Raw genomic sequence first — 18,026 nt, 5'->3', positions numbered from 1 at the left:
GCTTGTGTGTCAAATCGGAGGGGTTATCTTGGACACTTCTGCTGTATTTGAGTTGAGAAACAGAAAACTTTTTCAAAGGTCCCTGAAAAACAAACAAGACTTCTGCTACAAACTGAGATTCATTGAAAAGGAAGTAGATTAATTTCAGATCTTTTTCTAAATTAGTAATGTCCTGTTTGTTTGTTCTTCCTGACTGCCCATGGGAACTGGAGAAGCTTGAATTTATGTCTTGATAAAAAGTAGAAGTGCTAGGTGTTTCAGCTATGCTATGTTCCTCTTGAAGTGTGTATAAATCTGCACTGGAGATGTGTTAGGATATGAAGGCACATGATATTTCACCTGCTGTATTACAGGTGAAGCACCAGCAACGCTTCTGCTATGGTACAGAGGATCAGTCCTTGGACTGCTCATTGGACAGCCTGAGTAAGGGCATGTGAGGGTTAAAAAATGAAGGAAGGACAGGCAGCTCAGGCCCAGCACTGGGGAGCTAAAGAAATCTGAAACATTGAGTTGAGAGCTATCTTTAGGACATTATCACAGAGTAAAATTCATGGCCTTGTTGCAACTGCTCCGTGCTCTGGGCTGCTGGCAGAGCTGTCACTGCAGCACCACCAGGCACAGGCAGAAGTTGCTGTGGAAATCCCAGGGACAAATTTCCTACTTTTCAATATCTGTAATTTTTCAGCTTCTAATAGCATTTAAGTTGTCGGTATAATAAATGTGCCGGAAACATAAGAGATTTAAAGAGGGTTTAATATTAATACTCAGAAAATGCTGTAATTTTTTTCTCTAGAAGCATACCTGTTGGCTCTCCTGAGTACTAGTGAAAGTCACCTCAGTCTTGACTGGCTCTCAAAGCACATTGTTACAGTAGCATGTGGATCTGGAGAATTAAATTGCTTTTGATTTCTGTTTAAAACATGCTATTTAAACTTGTATGTTCTATAAAGTGGTTTTCAGGACAAGCTTCAAATTGAAGGGTGGAGTGGAAGTCCTGGTGTGAGAAAAATCCTCAGCTGATAGTTGAGGTTGCTAAGCAAGCTAGTTTAAATTTAGTTGTGCCCATATGGTGGCATGTTTGTAGTATAGCTAGGTTTCCTAACACAACCTAGGAGTGAATGAGCAGCTGTCTGGAGCTGGCCATAATTCTAGTCCAACCAGAATAGTCTGACAGGGATGGAGTTGAGTCCTGGAGGGAAAGACTTGTCCAAAGTGCAGAGAGCATTGGTGCCTCCACAGTGTGAAAGGTCTGAAGAGTACATGATAGATGTTTTGGGTGCATAAGTAAGCGTTCTCAGGGGTACTTAATTCAGTGGCCTGTCCCTCAGAATAAGATACGTGTTTCTCACTACTCCATCTTGAAAGAGTTAAAGAACACTACATCAGGGGAGATGTTCATATGTTGTTAGATGAATGTCACCTGTTACTTTATTGAGAGATGCCAAAAAAGGAGGTTTAGAATTTGCCTTGTTTAGTATCTTCACACATAATTGGACATCTGTAAGAAATTAAGAGATAATGCCAGACTTGCAAGGAATGATGATGCTTTTAACTCTTTTAGCCAAGCAGACAGTGAAGAAAGAAGCCACAGTTATGGATGTGGTGGCTCAGGATCTTTGAAGACTATATTTTGGTTTGGCGTTTTTTGTCAGTTTTGTACTACGCGTCTTGACCGAGAATACACATTTGAAACTTCCATGGTTCTTCAGTCTGACTCACTACTCTGCAAAATGCCCTTAATAGCTGGATGGTTGAGGAAGTTCCTGGTGGGTTTGGGTCTTTGTGCTGATACACTTCTGTGATACAACCTGAAATTACAGACTGCCCTGCATTTCCTGATAGCTACAAGGTGGAGTTTGTATCTTCTGTTAAGTTCACAGCCTGAAGAGAATCTACTTCTTTACATTTTTAAAGAAGGACATATGTGGCTGAAGGCAAATTTTTTTCATTTGTTTAAGCTTACAAATCTGTTTTGTTATTGAAGTTAAGATTTGATTGGACAGCAGGGTAGAGGGTTATCTTATTCCTCCTGAATAGTCTATTATTGTGCATGCACAGCTGGAAAACAATACCTGCAGTAGAATACAGCTGGAAAACAATAAAGGAATGAGAGGCCATTGGTTAGGGAGTGAAAGAGAGTGGAAGGAAGGCTTGCAATCTGAACACGTTAAGAAAGTATGTGTGCTAGATTCATAGCCAGCTCTCCATGATGAGAGCGCTGCACTGGAGGCAAAGCAGGATGTAAAAAAAGCCAGATCACTAAATCACTGCAAAATTTCTCTAGATAGGATGGGAGATCCTTTATAAAGCTCTTATTTTTTATTTCATTTTCAGGTTATATATTTAAAAGCTACATGTTCTGGTCTGTGTTGTAATAAAATTTAGATTTAGAGACTGAAAGACCTATCAGTGTTTTTGAGGTATTTTTGGGCATCATCAAAACATGAGATAACTTTGAGCTCCTCCAAAACCTAGCAGGTATTTTTAATCTTGTGATATGTTATAGAATACTTTCATTTTCTGTAGGTGGCAGTGAGTGGCTGGGTAGTCTCTCCTCAGTGTGTCACCACTACAATATCAAAAGATTCAGAACTGGAAGATTTACTCCTTATTAATGAATAATCAAGTTGATCTGAACTGATTCTGCACATTTTCTCATAGATGCTACGAGTATACTTCTGATCGTTAGCTAAATATCTGGACTAAACAGTGTTTCCAAAACAGGGTAATCTAAGTGGGATAAGCAGATTGATTTTTTTTGGGGTTCTTTGATTTGTTTTTTTTTTTTTTTTCCCTTCAGGAACATTAGGTAAAATAAATGGAATTTGCCAGTTGTAGCCATGCCTTTTTGTTCTTGCTAGAGTCGATCTTGAAAAAAGAGAAGTTCCAGAGAAGCAAAGTTGTTTGTGCTGAAGTCCCTCAAAGAGGTTTGAGCTGTGACTGCTTGTCAGTTTCCTGTGATTGTCCTGTATCATTAGTGTCAAATTCTGCTGATTTCCTTAAAGCCCATATCCTGGGGTCATGTAACTTCATAATAGTTTGTTTTCTTTCTGTGTATTCCAAGTTTTCTTGGGTAGCAGAGATGAGGAGAAGACAAAAAAGCCTTGAAGGTGTGGCCCAAGTTAACCTCAAACTCAAAAAATAAGCAGAGAATGGTTTCAGTGAAGAGGCATACCAATGATAGAAGAAATTATTCTCTTATTCAGAATTTGAAAAGATTCAGACTCTGTTCTTCAAGTGCAGGGGATTATTTTCTTGTCTCAGTTTGAAAATCAGTTTTTCAAGCTGCTACTCTTAGGATTTCTGAATGGTGTTTAATACCACAGATTACAAAGCCTTGCAATCTGCAGGCTGAATGGACTTTTCTCTTTCTCACAGGGAGATTTTGGAAAAAAACTATCTCGGGAAATGAGAGCAGCAGTGCATTGCTTTTCTTTCTGTCTCGCCATCTCACAAAGAAAACATGCAAGTGCTTGTGCAAATAGTAGAATAAAATATAGGAAATAGTCTGCTATTTTTTGCCTGGTTAAAGAGCATTCCCAGGCAACAATTAGTTACACTGCAAAAAAAAGAAAGAACTTCATCTTTAATATGACTTGCTATTTCTGGTACAAATAGTTCTTACTAATCCGCTTCTGGTAACTCATCACATTTCTTGAGTATGTAATTTCTTAATACATAAATAAATTTTAAAAGCAGAACACATTCTATTATACTTTTTTTTGTAATGCTTCCTCCTTTTCACCTCTGTTGCTCTTAGTGGTTTTGGAGTTTATAGGTGAAAACAGCAACCCTTTGTGAAAGAGGAATGTAGTGCTATTTAAATTGTTAAAAATTTGCTAACGACACTGTATGTGTAATGATATTAAAAATTCTTTTGTAGCTCTTCTATAAGAATTAATGCCAGTGCATTCATGCTTTCCTAGACAAATAAATATTTTTCAAGTAAATAAGTTATTGTATTCATACTAACAGCACAAATGTCCCCTTGTCTGATGGAACCTCTGTAATCTTGCTTTATACAGAAACAATAATGTTCTTAATTAATAAAAAATATGGAAATATATTTATTTCTTTCTCACAATGGGATTATCCATTTCTCAATCAATATTCCTTTGGATTCCCGTATCTCCAGTAATATTGCTTCTTCATGAAGAGGACTGAAATGCAATTTGTACTTAACAGATCTCATTTTGCTGCAATTTCTTAGAAAACAAATTTTGTCTTTGTAAAGAAATCTGTTCAGCCAGTGTTGGGGAATGACATGGTTTGACAATGAGAGTTTATGTTAAAGCATAAGGATTAAATAATAATTTATAAATATATAAAGTGTTCTCCTAAGTAAAATTCTTACTTTTCTACTTTTTTAAAGGCTGTAAGTCAGTTTAGTGATCCAAATTTTTTCCACAGTAAATATTTTCCTGTCTGATATAAAGAAGAAATCTTTTTGTTTTGTACATTATTGAATACTAAATTAAGATGTAACTGTTTTATCAACACCTTTATTTTCTTTTAAATTATTTTTTAAAATTTTAAACAGATTTATTTATCTTTGGTTACTACTTAATACTTTTATTTGGTTAATCAGGAGTTTACATTTGAGCACTAAATCATTAGTACTAATGAAAAAGAATAATTCCTGTTTCTTTTGCCTTTCTGATTTATGTATTTAAACCTGCACAAATCTCAACTCATTCTACTCAGCTCAGCAAATTGTCATGTGGAAATGATGACTTTTGATTATTGAAATTTTATAAAATGTAGAAATGCATCTGTGGTGTCAGTAAAAAAATGAGACTGCTGCATTAGGAGATATTTGAAATCTGCTGCACCTGAAATCAGGAAAGCTTTTAAGTTCTTCAGCTGTCGAAGAAAATTGAATCTTTGCTCTGCAGTGTGTCTCTGACACATCTTATGAGAAAAAATCTTACAGGGGTGGCTGAGGGAGCAGGGAGCAGCAGTTTGTTCAGACTGGAAGAAAGGAGGCTCAGGGGGCTCCTTATCTCTCCACAACTGCCTGAAAGGAGTGTGATGCCAGGTGGGGCTCAGCCACTTCTCCCAGGTAATGAGTGGCAGGACAAGAGGAAATGGTCTCAAGTTGTACCGGGGAAGGTTTAGGTTGGGTATAAGAAAAAAATTTCTTCACTGGAAGGGTGAAAGCATTGAAACAGGCTGCCCCAAGAGTCATCATCCCTGGAAGTACATAAAAGTATAAAAGTATATAAAAGACGTATAGACTTGTCAGTAAGGAACATGGTGGTGGACGTAGCAGTGCTGGGTTGACAGTAGGACTTAACATCTTAAAGGTCTTTCCAAATGAAATGAGTCTATGATTCTATATTTTACAATTTCTAATTTTTACTTCCAACTAGGAAAAAAAATCTTCTTTGTCCCAGTTCATTGGCAGTGCATCTTCTGTTTTTCTCCAATTTTAAGACTAGTTGATAAACTAAAATTTCTTGCATGTTATGTGAATGGATTATTTCAATATTTTGAGCCATTGGCAAGAACAGTTAAAGACCCCTGCCACTTGATGTTATTGAAGCTTCCTGAAATGGAATGTCGAGTAGAATTCAATACTTTGCATTAAAATTATCCTGTTATCCTCTCTCCATTAACAATTACCCTGATGGCTTTGAATACTTGTAAAATAGACTGTTTGGGCACTTTGAAAATTATTTCTAAGTCAGTTGGTGAAAGTTCATTGCTTAGTAATACAGCATGCAAGGAGATAAGTAGTAAAGCTTGTGAAAATAAATGCAATATTTAAACATTGACTTCTAAAACCAGAAATTATTTAGGAAGGGAAGTATCAAATTCATTCTTTGGTGAGTTAGGTGCTATATGAAATAAATTCAGTTACGCATGTAACGGTCATCTATGCCCATCCTATTGCACTTTCAACATTCAGTGTCATCTTTAGAGAAATCTCATTCTTAAATCCCATTTACTTACTGATTCCAGGGGCAGTGCATTAGTCAAATTTTATACATAGGCTAAATGGTAATAGAAGCTGTCATGTTATTGTGCTTTGATATTTTTTGAGTGTGAGCAAAATTATATTTAGTGTTTGGCAGAGGCTTTTCGTGGAAAGGTAAAGTAGAGATTATTGCAAATTGAAGACACAAATTACCTATTTCTGGAATCTATTACTTGGTGCTTTTTTCTTTTCAAGAGAAACATTAAGCAGTATTTTTTATAACGTTAATGTTTTGCTGTTGCAATTTAGAATCAAGAATGTACCAGATAGAGCTAAGATGGCCAGGTACAGGAACAGCTCCAAAACATGGTACTAGAATGTTATTTTATCTACATTAATAAGGTTCAGTAAGGCATATTTTTTAGGTTTATGTAAAATGAAAAGAACAAATAAAAACTGTAACAGCAAGATTTCTCTAACATGGAATTTAGACAGTAGAAATTTTAGTGTTTCAGAGTAAATTGAGAAAGTGAATATAGTTGCTGAGATGGGGCTTTTTCATTAGTGGAAGATCATGCTTTTTAGTTAAATATATTAAGCTGTGACTGGTGCTTTCTAAGTAAGCTTGGCAGTAGAGACCAGCTTCTTCTCAGTATTCCTGTGTACAACATAAACTGATATCATTTAGATATTAAGGAAATTGAGATCTTTGAATTTTAGTGTGTTTTAGTGAATTAGTTTAGTTTTGAATTTTAGTGAATTTTAGTAGAAGAAATATAGGTCAAAAGTGGAAGGCAGTTTTTAGGCCGGAATTTTCAAAAAAATCCATGTGTTGCAAGATCAAAACCATCATATTAATACAATATAATCCAGTAGGAAGAGAAATGTAAATTATTTATTGAGTTTACTAAAATTCAGCTACCATGATCGTGTAAAATATTGATTTTGGAACAAAGTGATTTCTGAACAATCTAATCTTCTTCCCTTTCCAAAAAATACCCTTCAAAATAATATGTCTGGTAAAGGAGGATGTTAATTGTTACACTGTAGACAAGTCTATTGAATCCAATCAAGTTGTAAATCTGAACAGATATAAATTATCTCAGCTAGCAGCCAACTTCCTGTAATTCTGTTGATGATCAAATTTGTGTGAGTAAAGCCATATAGCAAGAAACAAGGCTTATGTACTTTTAAATGCATTGTGAGGCCCAGAGACAAAATGTCAGCACCCACAAATGGAAAGGGAGCACATTTTGCTGTTAACATAAAAACATTTGCAACACAAAGACAAGGATGCCAGCACAAAGGGGGCTTTTAAGAAAAGCAACCGTTTTGCAGAACTCCAGTCTGCTTTCATAGTTTACCAGGAAATTTCATAAACGCTGTGGAAGTGCCAGCGACAATGGCAGCCCAGGAGCGTGGGAGGACTCTCTGTCTCCTAACCGCGCTCTCAAAGCGGGGTTCTGCAGGAGATGGGCTTGTGATGTGAGGCATAAACGGACAAAAAGTAGAGTTAAAAATAAACACCAAAGTTGAGTGCCCTGTAATCATCATAAGAACGGAAAAATAAGTGAGCAAAGAGAAAGCCACCTCGTTTCAGAACAAGTACTATTATTACTTATGGGAACAGGGAATAATGGAAGCTATTGCTTTTCTGAGTTCACATTATGTGCTTTTCCCTTTTGCCCTGAATAGAGCAAAACTTTCTTTCAAAAATATTTTTCTCTTGGGTTTTTAATTAAAGTTTAGTTTTCTAATGCATATTGTGAGATATTGAAAAAATATTATTAAAATGAGAGAGCACTAGCATATAAAATAAATGTTCAAATTTTATTATTTCTGTTAACAATGAGAGAAAGTAAAAAAAGCAATCAGAAACTTGGAAACATTAAGACATGAGATGATAGGACAGTCTAATAAAGAAGTTAAGAGTATATAAAGCTTTTGAATGCAAGAGCTGTATCACTGGAACAGCTGAAGACTTTAATAATGAGGGATGGTTTTAGATGCCTATTTAGGATTTTATCACCTTTAAATGCAGTACAAAGTTCTGCATTTTGAATTCCCCATTGGCAATGTACTTGCTTCAGGAAGCTTGCTGCTGTGATTGTATAACATTTCACAGGACCCTGCACTTTTATGTGCTGGAATGACAATGCAAGGCTTGGCATAAACAAGGTGCAATGTGATGTGATCATCTGTAACGACTGTACCTGTTTGAGTACTGTTGCAGCATGGCAGAAGCAGCACACTTGAGAAGAAGATGGCTTTTGAAAACTGGGAAAAGTGTTACAGTGGGAACTGAAATACCTGAAATGAGAATCCAAAAAAGAAAATTTAATTTTTACGTGGAATTTTTTCCATGCTTCCAGCGCTGAATTGGTTAGTGGAAAGTTTCTAAAATACAGCACTACAGAGATGTGTTTTAAGTTTGAAAAAGTATCCAGACATTAATCTAAAGCAACAGTAAGTGTCTGTGCAGAAGTTGGCGAGGGGTTGAAGATGTCTTGAACTGTGGTACAGTGGGTGGGGTCTAACTTGCCTGCAGAGGGGTAATTAATTATTATACAAAGTAGAGACACTTCAGCAAGAGAGATAGCAAGAATCCAGTCCAACGCAGCCTAGACACACACTACTGTTAGAGTACTCTTGTGTGAGAAGTCAAGAAAAGGGGCTTTTTGCTCTTCACAGGCCTTACAAAATAATAGGGAGGTGTGCCTGGAGTGGATGAGACTCTCTGGACTTTGGATGGATATGTTACATCCCAGGAACAAAAGGAATTTTGTGGTTGCAGGATTTGAGGGGGTAGACTTTTTAAAAAAATCTGAATGCAGATTATAATGGGGGTTTATTATATTTCAATAAAGTTTAATAGATGAGGGAGAAGATTCCTGACAAATGCTGACCATATCAGCATCAGTGAGCAAGACATGACAGCCAAGTCATGGTGACTATCAACGTACCATAACCTTAAATGAAAAATGCTCTGGGGTTGTTTTTTTTTTTTCCTGGTATGAGTGGTACTTTATATGAGTGGTACTTTAAGTACTAAAATATCCACAGGTGAAAACTGCTGGACGAAAGTGCAAAGAATAAGGACGAGTAAAACATGAAGTACCTGGAGCTGTTATCATGGGTTTGATGCTCTGCTATCTGAGCAGAATGTACCCCTAAATACTGACATTTGCCTGGCTCGCTGAGCAACTCACTTTGTGGCAGACTGGTGGCTGACTGGATAGTGCAGTTTATTCTCCGTAAGAATGTGAGTTGATGTGAGACTATCCCCCCCATTAAGCATTTGCTTGTCAGCAGACTTTTATTTAGTACCTTTGCACAGAAGAGAGAGGAAATAAATAATGACAGTTAAAAAAAAAAAAAAAGCTTTTCTCTGGTAAAAACTAAGCCTTAAAACTCCAGTAGATGCAAAGGGACTAATTTTTAAAATATACAATAGGCATATTCACCACTGTTCTTTTAGTGTTTTAAATTCAACTATATGTTAACACTCATATTTAATAAGTTTTTTCCCTAGTTTATTTTAAATCTGTAAAGTTTCTAAATACATCTGTCCTGGCAGTGTGTTGGAGTGGGGAAGTACATGTGAAAGTCATTCTCTCTGTGAACAGAAAATATTCAGAATACAAAACATGAAGTGTCGTAATTGTGCTAGAGCAAGAGCTGCACTCAGCCTGTCATGAGTTAATGCAAAGCCATTTTCGTAGCCACTATTTGAGAGAGAAGACATCTTAATTAAAATCTGCCTTTGTTGAGAACATCAGAAAAGCTACTGACAGAGTGTTCATGCTAGCTGCAATCATGCATCCTGCCATCACCACTGACAAGGAAAGAAAGCAAGAAAAGTGGGCTGCAAGTGGCTGCTGTCACACAGATTGCTGTGAAAGAGAGGCTTAAGGAGCCGTTGCTTTGTCCATTTGGTACAGCTTTGAATTTTAAGAGACAACCTCTATGTCAGAATAATTTTTCCCAATGTATGGCATTGCTGACATGTCATGCTGAACTATTCAGAAATTGCACCTCAGAAATCAAGGTGCAAAAAAAGATAGATGAAAATCATTAGGAGATGTTGAACTGTTCCATAATTTTTGATGCACGGTGAAGTTTGCTTTTTTTTAGTTTCATTTGCCCTGAAATCAAGGTGTTTGAAATTAAGTATAAATTATATTGTTCACAAAATAACCTCACTGTGGCAGCTAGGACCCAAAGAGAACTAGCAACAAAATGTCTATGATAAAATCATGAGAACTAGGAGCTCCTTGCTGAGGTTGTCTGCTCTCATCCCGTTTCTGCTTGTTTTTTTGTTTTGGTTTTTTTTTTTTTTTTTTGCTGTATTTTCTTGGCATTTTCTTTCTCTTACACGTGAGGAGATAAAAGCAAATGTGGGGGTTAAAGGGTAAGGATGAATGCTGGTCTGTCTGTCTTCATCCCTCTGGTGAGAGTTATATAAAGGTGGCACACCTAGTACACCTGTGGACAGGCACCAGTCTTCTGCTGTTGTTTTTGTGCATTGTTGCTCACTCCTGCTGTCTAGAAGATAGTAAAAAAACATTTAAAGTGTGGTCAACAAGGATTTGAGAAACTCATTTGCAAATCATCTGAAGCTGACTGTTCCTTTAATATTATTAAGAGACAAAGGATAGATGAAATGCCAGAGAAATACAGGGACTAGCAGATTTCTCTTCTCTGCTTGTTGCTCAGATGTCTCAAAAAGGATGTGAAAGGATAATTTATCTTTTTGCAAGGAGAAGAGATAAACTTCTTGCCTGGCAGGATTGTCTGCTTCATCTTGGAGATATTTACCTTGAAGCTGTATGGAGTAGTCTTTGTGACTATTGCTTATTATGATTCGCCTCAAGATTGATGTGTCATTTCACTTTCATTCAGATATAATTTTGGATAGCTGGTAAAGCAGGGTTAATTTTAAATAATGCTTTTGATGAAAACAGATTAATAATTATTAGACATTATATTTAATTTTTCAATTTAGAAAAATGAATAGAATGAGTATAAAAAAACCAACTTTGAAACTGACTTGTAAGTTTGACATTTTTCCCTTGAAGCAATAGATGTAACCAGCTGGTGACAGTGAGTTGACTGTACTTTGCCTTCCTATGAAACTTCTTTGAACTTTTTTTTCCTATATCCTTGGGTATAGAAAGTGCTTTTCAAAATGCTGATAATTTTCCTGTTAATAATTTTTAAAGATTTGGTTTTAAAATATTTTATTATACTTTTATTTAGTCTTAAAACATGCCTTTTTAATGAGTGTTAAGCAAGCATGTTTAAAACTGTCAATTTAAAGTATACATTGAAAGCATACATTGACAGGAGTAGTGCCTGTGTAAAATGAACTCAATTTTCGATTTGAAATTTTCAATTTGAAATTATGAAAATACTTTTGAATCACCTGATGAAATTGATGGAGATAATACATTCAAATGAATTACAGTTTGACATGTTTAAATTTTTTAAATATTTGTTTCTGAGTATTCATACATAAAGACAAACTTTTGATAATGTAAAATTAACAGAAAGCATAATTTCCAGTTTAAATAAATTTTAAAAATTTAGGTTGCAATATGCTTATATTTTGATCTTTGATTGTCCATATTATTTATTTTCATGCCTCAGAAGTCTTACAGTGTTACTATTTATAGTAAAAGTTTTTTATTATATTTACAGTTTAACTTATATTTTTAATTCAGATGGGCTTATTGTTTAATATGACTTTGTAATTTGGATATTAAATAAAAGCATTTGCAGGATAATTCCATAGAACTGAGCCTCTACAGAAATTTCAGTACATACCATTTAGAGGCAGTTTTGTTTATCACTGTTTGTTTTCACGTCCCCTTAGGATACTCTAAGTAACCCAGCATGATTAATTGTGATAGCAATTATACACAAATTTTGTATTCTGCCCACAGGCATGCATGAAAATACTTTCTGTCTTCCTTTGAAGTTCACATGTTTATTTTATTATATATCTGTATCAAAGTATTTATGAATTTAATTCATTATTGCACAGCAGAGCATGATATGATATAGATATTTTAATGCCAATGTTCTCACAAATTTATGTACTGGCCGTCTGGAACTTGGCCTAATATTTAATGTTTAACAATATTAATACTGATATCACCTAGAGGTAGTTCTGTTGAATTTTTTAAAGGTGTGATGCTTTCTTTCTCTGAAATAATTTTCTAACAGCTCAGTTTGTGGTTTGGTAAGGCAGCATCTGTGCTGTGAATCAAAGTTTGTGGCTCGGCACTCCCTGCCCAATTCTTGGCAGCTTTCATAAATGCAGGGTATTAAATGGAGAACCTTCATTGTTCCCAGCTATCTGGATTTCCCCTAGCTTTATCTTACTGAGAGCTTCTTCAGCTTTCTCTTTCTGCTGAGCAGAGGTTATATCTTGCCCTGTTTGTGAGTGTTTTCCATGGGGGGTGGGAGAGGGCAGGTGAGTTGGATCTACTTTTAGCTTGGTTAAAATATCCTGGGAACTTCAGATGGTACTGTTACAAATTGCACCTGATAAGTTTACCGCTTTTGATAGGAAAGGTAACAGACCTTTTCCTCCCAGTTTCCTTAAAACTTATGTGCAGTACAGTGAGTTGCTAACATATATGAAACCAGTAGGGTTTTTCAAATGTTTTGTTAGTTTCTATAAAACTTGTTGCTGAAGTCTACAATTTTTTGCAGGGCTTAATATGGTTTAAGCTTTTGTCTGTGGGTATTTCGGATGTTCTTTTTTTCTCTGTTTTACTTGTATTAATTATAATGAAGGATGTTGGAGGTAGAGAACAGGACATAGAACTGACCTAACAACACTCTGCAGAGAGATTTTTCTCCATCTCCATCAGCACGCATCCTGTTGTAGTACTTACTTTTAAGACAGCATTGCTGCTTCACCAAACATCCTCCTACAGTGAGAGAAGTAGGGATAACTCTTGGAAAAAGTTTTGAGGCTAGTGACAAAATATGTTTGTCTTTCAGATCCCCAGCTCAAGGGTATAGTGACCAGGTTATATTGCAGGCAAGGCTACTACTTGCAAATGCACCCCGATGGAAGTCTCGATGGAACCAAGGATGACAGCAGTAATTCTAGTAAGTGACTGCCCCAGGGGAATGTCTTAATCGCACCCGCAGACCGCACCGCTCGAATGTTTTTGCACAGGCACCGTGGGAATGCCTGCCTGCCTGCCTGCCTGCCTGCTGCCTTCGGAGGGTTCCTGAATGTGTGGTGTCCCAGGGAGGAGGGTTCCGTCCCTTCGAAGCCTGGTGACCACCAGCATGGCTCGTGCAGGACATTGGCCTAAATGTGTTGCCTCTGGAAGGGGAAGGCGTTGAGAGCTCACGGACCTTACGAGGGAGATATTTAGGCCAATGAGTGTCTTCTGGTAATTTTATAAAAGTGGTAAAATTATATTAAAATAATTTTTAATAAGAACTGCTCATCTAACAAAAATTTCTTGTCTTCCAATAAATAACAAAGAAACAACAAGACGTGGAAACTAAATTTCCCAGAAAAATCCAAATTTACAAGCAAATCAAAGACCTTCATAAAACACATGCTAAATTAACTTGCTGAAGGTACTAAAACTTTTGGGGCGAAAAATCCTTCGCCAGCCAGAATTCCAATGCTGTTAAGAGATTTTTGCCACTGTAGAGATGGCAAAGGTGGCAGTTTTTAAAAATGTTCCAAACAAAAGAGGTCTTGAAAGGCTGTGTGGGTTGCTGCTTTGGTATGCTTTTCCTGTGATACTGCTACATGTTTTTGTTCAATGAGCATATATATATGTTTGATAACTTCAGCTGCAAATGGTAATTAAGCAAACCTATTCTTACTCTAGAGACAGTTGATTCGTGTTTTGTTTATTTTAATTATCATGACATATTTAAGTAACATTTCTGTGTCATCTCAAATTTTACTTAAAGCACTTTTAATACACAATTATGCATTTAATACACTTATTATGCATATATAAATAACCACTTAGTTTCCTTAAAAATGTTGAAATTAGGCTGCAGAAATTAAAGTATTTGAGATTTCTGCCTTACATTGGTAAGGTTCCTATTTTAGTTGTCATTTTTAACACCTTTCATCAGCAGATAGCATGATCACCTTTTATTGTTTGGTTTGGAGTTTTTTTAATAGAGAAAAGTTGTTTAATATATTTTTATGTGTACCTCTCTGCTTGTTTTTCAAGTGTTTTTGTTCCCCTTCCATGTCCTGCCTATCCTACCCCCATCCTTGTTTCTTTTCTTCCGTCGATGTCCATCTCTCATACCCACTTCAGTACTGGAGTACAGACTAAGACCTTAAAAAAGACAAGATTATTCTCACTTTTTATCGAAGCTTTGCCTAGATGAGGTCTAAGAACTCTCTTATGGTATAAGTGCAGATCTCTATCCCTCTGCCCCCCTCTCCTAGCTTCAGCGAGAAGATGTGTAGGATTGCAACAATTTTTTAATGTTTTATTGTTATTTCTGAGAGGTTATTTTAACTCTAAGATCTCTATGGATGTGGAGTCTTTTCAAAGATAGATCAAAGTGGCCTTACTTTTCTCTTTTTGATGTTGTCATTTTTACAAATTGTCCTCTTTTTTTTTTTCACTCTTTCTCCTCTTCTGTGCATTTCTGATTTTCCAACTCTCTGACCATCTCCCTTATTCTTCTTTTTCCACAATGCAGAATAAATGTTCTATATTATGAATATTCTGAAATATTGAACTTTATTGAACTTCTCCAAACTCAACCAAACACCATATAGAAGTATTGTGTATTTTGGATAAATATTGTTAGTTATTTTGTTTTACTCCAAAAGTATTTTTTGGCTAAAAATTTGTGGCATTTTTTTCCCACAAAGTCTTTTTTTTTCTGTCTTTAACTGGTGGGATTAATTTTTTCTGACTACTCCAATTTTCCAATATTTTTCATAAAGACAGTTTAGAACAGAAGAACATAAAATTAATGTGCTTGCCAGGAAGGCCTACAGTCTGCATCTGAAATTTTGTTGGTATATATGTATCAACCTTATATTAAGATCTGAAAAGATTTACCCATTTGGTATATTTATTATTGTATGAGTATGTGTCTGTTTCTTTTGTGCTGCCAGTCTTAGTTTTTTCACTTTCCACTTTGTTACCCTTCATTTCCTGTTGAACTTTTTTTTTCCTACTGCTTTTTTTTATTGCAGCATATGTTGGCTTTACTTCTCTTTCACTTTAAAACATTAATTTTCTCATGGGTAGAATTCCTAGTGGTTTGATATTTTATTTTTTTGAGCTCCTTAGCATGATAATTTCTGTCTGAGGCTTACAAGTGAATAACTTTTGGCAGCTGCCCAAGGGAGAAGATCCTGTTTCTGACTGTGTTGCTTGCAGGCTGCCCATTTAATGTGCCCAGAGAGCGACGGGATGGACACATATCAGCTGTCTGTAGAACTGATAGAATGCTTACCTGGATAGCGAGGATGACTTCCATTCAAAGTGTGTTTCACAAAAAGATGGAAATACAGACTGCCAAAGGGTGTGCAACTCTGCCAGCCTTCCACCTGCCTTCTGACTATTCAGTGTCCCTGAAGAGAGCCCACTGAGTAACTGGGTGTCAGAGAAGCCAGAGGGAGCGAGGAGAGAGGGAGAGAAAAAAGATGCAGCTTCTTTTTTGTCTTCAGCAAGGAAACTGTTTGAAGCTTAGTCATGCTGCTACTTTTTGTGCTGTTGCCATGTATTCTATGTCAAGCAATTAGAGAAGTACTTGGAGTTAAAATTCCCTCAAGTGCCTATATAATTTTGTACTCATTTTACATGTATGTCAGTAAACATAACTTTACACCCTTTTGTAGTCACAGTGTTATAGCAAGGTAGCTCAAACTAAGATTAAAATTTGCTTCTATCTGAAGTCAAAATGAGTTGTACCAGCTGCTTTAATCAGCTGCTCATTGTCCCAGTTCGAGTAAAGGCCAGAGACTGCAGAGAGAGGTGACAAGATTTTTAGTGTATCACTGTGTGCAAAAACTTGCATGAAAAAGGAAGGAAGATTGATGTGCAATTGCATGAATGTACTTTTGCCGCTCATGTTGATGGCCATGACATTAGAACTCAACGTAAACAAACAGGTTTCAGTTCATTGTTGTAACTTCTTTTTATAACTTTTCCAAGATAAAGATGTTTCATGAAACAATTGTAATTAATGCACCTATTGGTTAATGGTGCTGAGTTTCCTCAAATTACTTCCCTAAATTAAGGTTGTTAGCCTAACAATCTTGTGTGCACAGTCTGTGCACAGTCTGTATTTATTTTTTTTTTTTGCCCCAGTCTCAGTGATATCTTGTTTTAGCTGTTTAGTTTTGTTTTTTGTTTTAATTTAATTTCTCTAATACCTTTCAGTTTCTGGTTTGCTTATGTGTCTTGCTTGCAGCAAAAGCAGGAGTGGCTGTGGTTAAAGCTGTAGCTTTGGTTACTGAGGTTCTACTCAGTGTAGCTGTCACACTCACTCTCATGTTCTTGGACTTTACAGGTGCAAATACAGCTTGCTTCACTGGCCTCATCATTATTAATTAGGAAAAACAAGGTCCTGCACAGAAATCATAAGGAGATAGAAACGATTTCCATATGTGCTTGTAGTAACAAGCATTACATTCTCCTCCTGTCCTCCCCATCTAAACCAGCTGTTTTAGGCTTTTGTCTATCTTCAAAGTTTTGTCTCGTGAATGAAGGGTAGGTTTAGCAGGAAGACTAATTAATTTGAGAAACAGACAGTTACAACTTTTTAATTTCTGAGGTTGAAACCCTGAATCTTTCAGGTCTATAGCTTTTTTAAATTCACCTAGAGTGTATCTCAGCCAATGACCACTGAAAAAATGCAACTCAAATGAGGATACTTTCCTTTACAGTTGACAGACCTGATTGTAACACTCAAATGTTGCATTTTGTAACCCTTATGAAATTACAGTTGTTTTATAACATTTTTATAATATTCTCTGATTAAAACAACATTATTACCTATTGGTAGTCATATTTAATATACTGATGAATGAAAAAGTGAATATTATCCAAGAACATCTTACTTGGTTGTGCTGTGCACATCTTTTATTATGCTGCAATATGCTTTAGTTCCTTTGTGGTGCTTGGTACCTGGTAGAGTTGCTCTTCAAGGAATCCTGCAACCATTTAACATTCCTTTATTTTCATCTTTTAATGCATACTTCTATTTATATCTTCCAAATTGAACGTGGAAGCATTAACTTTTTAATGTCTTAACAGAATACCTACCACTATCACATTTTGGTTTGAAGGTACTCATAAAATAACCTTTACAGCACCCTTGTATGGTAAAGGAGATAATTAGATAGAAATAAAGCACATAAAGATTAGGAAAAAAACACCTGCAGTGCTGTTAAATTTGGATTAATGAATGTTAATTTTGGATTACTGCACAGAAATATCTGCAGCCTGATGCTTGCAGTGCTTTTTACTGAAGTTTGTCTTCAAAGAATTATGCAGGCATTTACTCATCTATTTACATCACTTCTAGGAGTTAGGTAAGCCTGTTTCTCCCACTGGGATAATCTTAGTGTGACAGGTAAATGTTCAGTCATACTCAAAAAAAAAAAGTTTTAATTATGTCTTCTGTAAGACTGGGCAGCTAGAATTGGTTTGCTCCATAAGAAATGGATGGACAAATCTCTAAGCACCAAACTCCTTGCAGTCATTGCCAATCTAAAAGATGTTTTGATGAAGTTGTCATTTTTGCCTGTGGGCCTGCAGGTGAAAATAAATTGAAGAAGTAGTTGCCTTGAGATTGAGATTGGAGATTTGGTACTGTGGAAAGTTTTGTTAACTGCCACAAGGGCAGTGTGCACGCAGAAGAGGCTGCAAGATCAGAACTCTTTAACAGTCAGTCTGTAACAAGATTCCTGAGAAAAACAGTGATCTGTAATAGCAATTTTCTTGCAGCTACAAGTAAATTGTACCTAAATAGACTTCCACAAGTATATGGAAATATCTGATTTCAAGCATTTCAGATTTCAAGTTAATGGACTGTGTTGGTATAACATAAAAGAAGGAAAGAGTTATACGGGGGT

The 18,026-nt window shown here is 36.0% G+C and overlaps 1 protein-coding gene across 2 annotated transcripts in view; it reads left to right on the top strand.

Annotated features, from left to right (window-relative positions):
• FGF14 (fibroblast growth factor 14) overlaps positions 1-18,026 on the top strand; it is a 381,670-nt gene that overhangs the window by 275,148 nt on the left and 88,496 nt on the right. For both annotated transcript variants that reach the window (XM_058825424.1, XM_058825425.1), the window contains exon 2: positions 12,935-13,045. In XM_058825424.1, coding sequence (XP_058681407.1) covers positions 12,935-13,045 — 111 coding nt within the window. The remainder of the gene's footprint in view (positions 1-12,934; positions 13,046-18,026) is intronic.

This window comes from Ammospiza caudacuta, chromosome 2, assembly GCF_027887145.1.
Source record: "Ammospiza caudacuta isolate bAmmCau1 chromosome 2, bAmmCau1.pri, whole genome shotgun sequence".
Taxonomy (NCBI): domain Eukaryota; kingdom Metazoa; phylum Chordata; class Aves; order Passeriformes; family Passerellidae; genus Ammospiza; species Ammospiza caudacuta.
The sequence above is the reverse complement of the archived record's forward strand: the minus strand, read 5'-3'. Positions and strand labels throughout refer to the sequence as shown.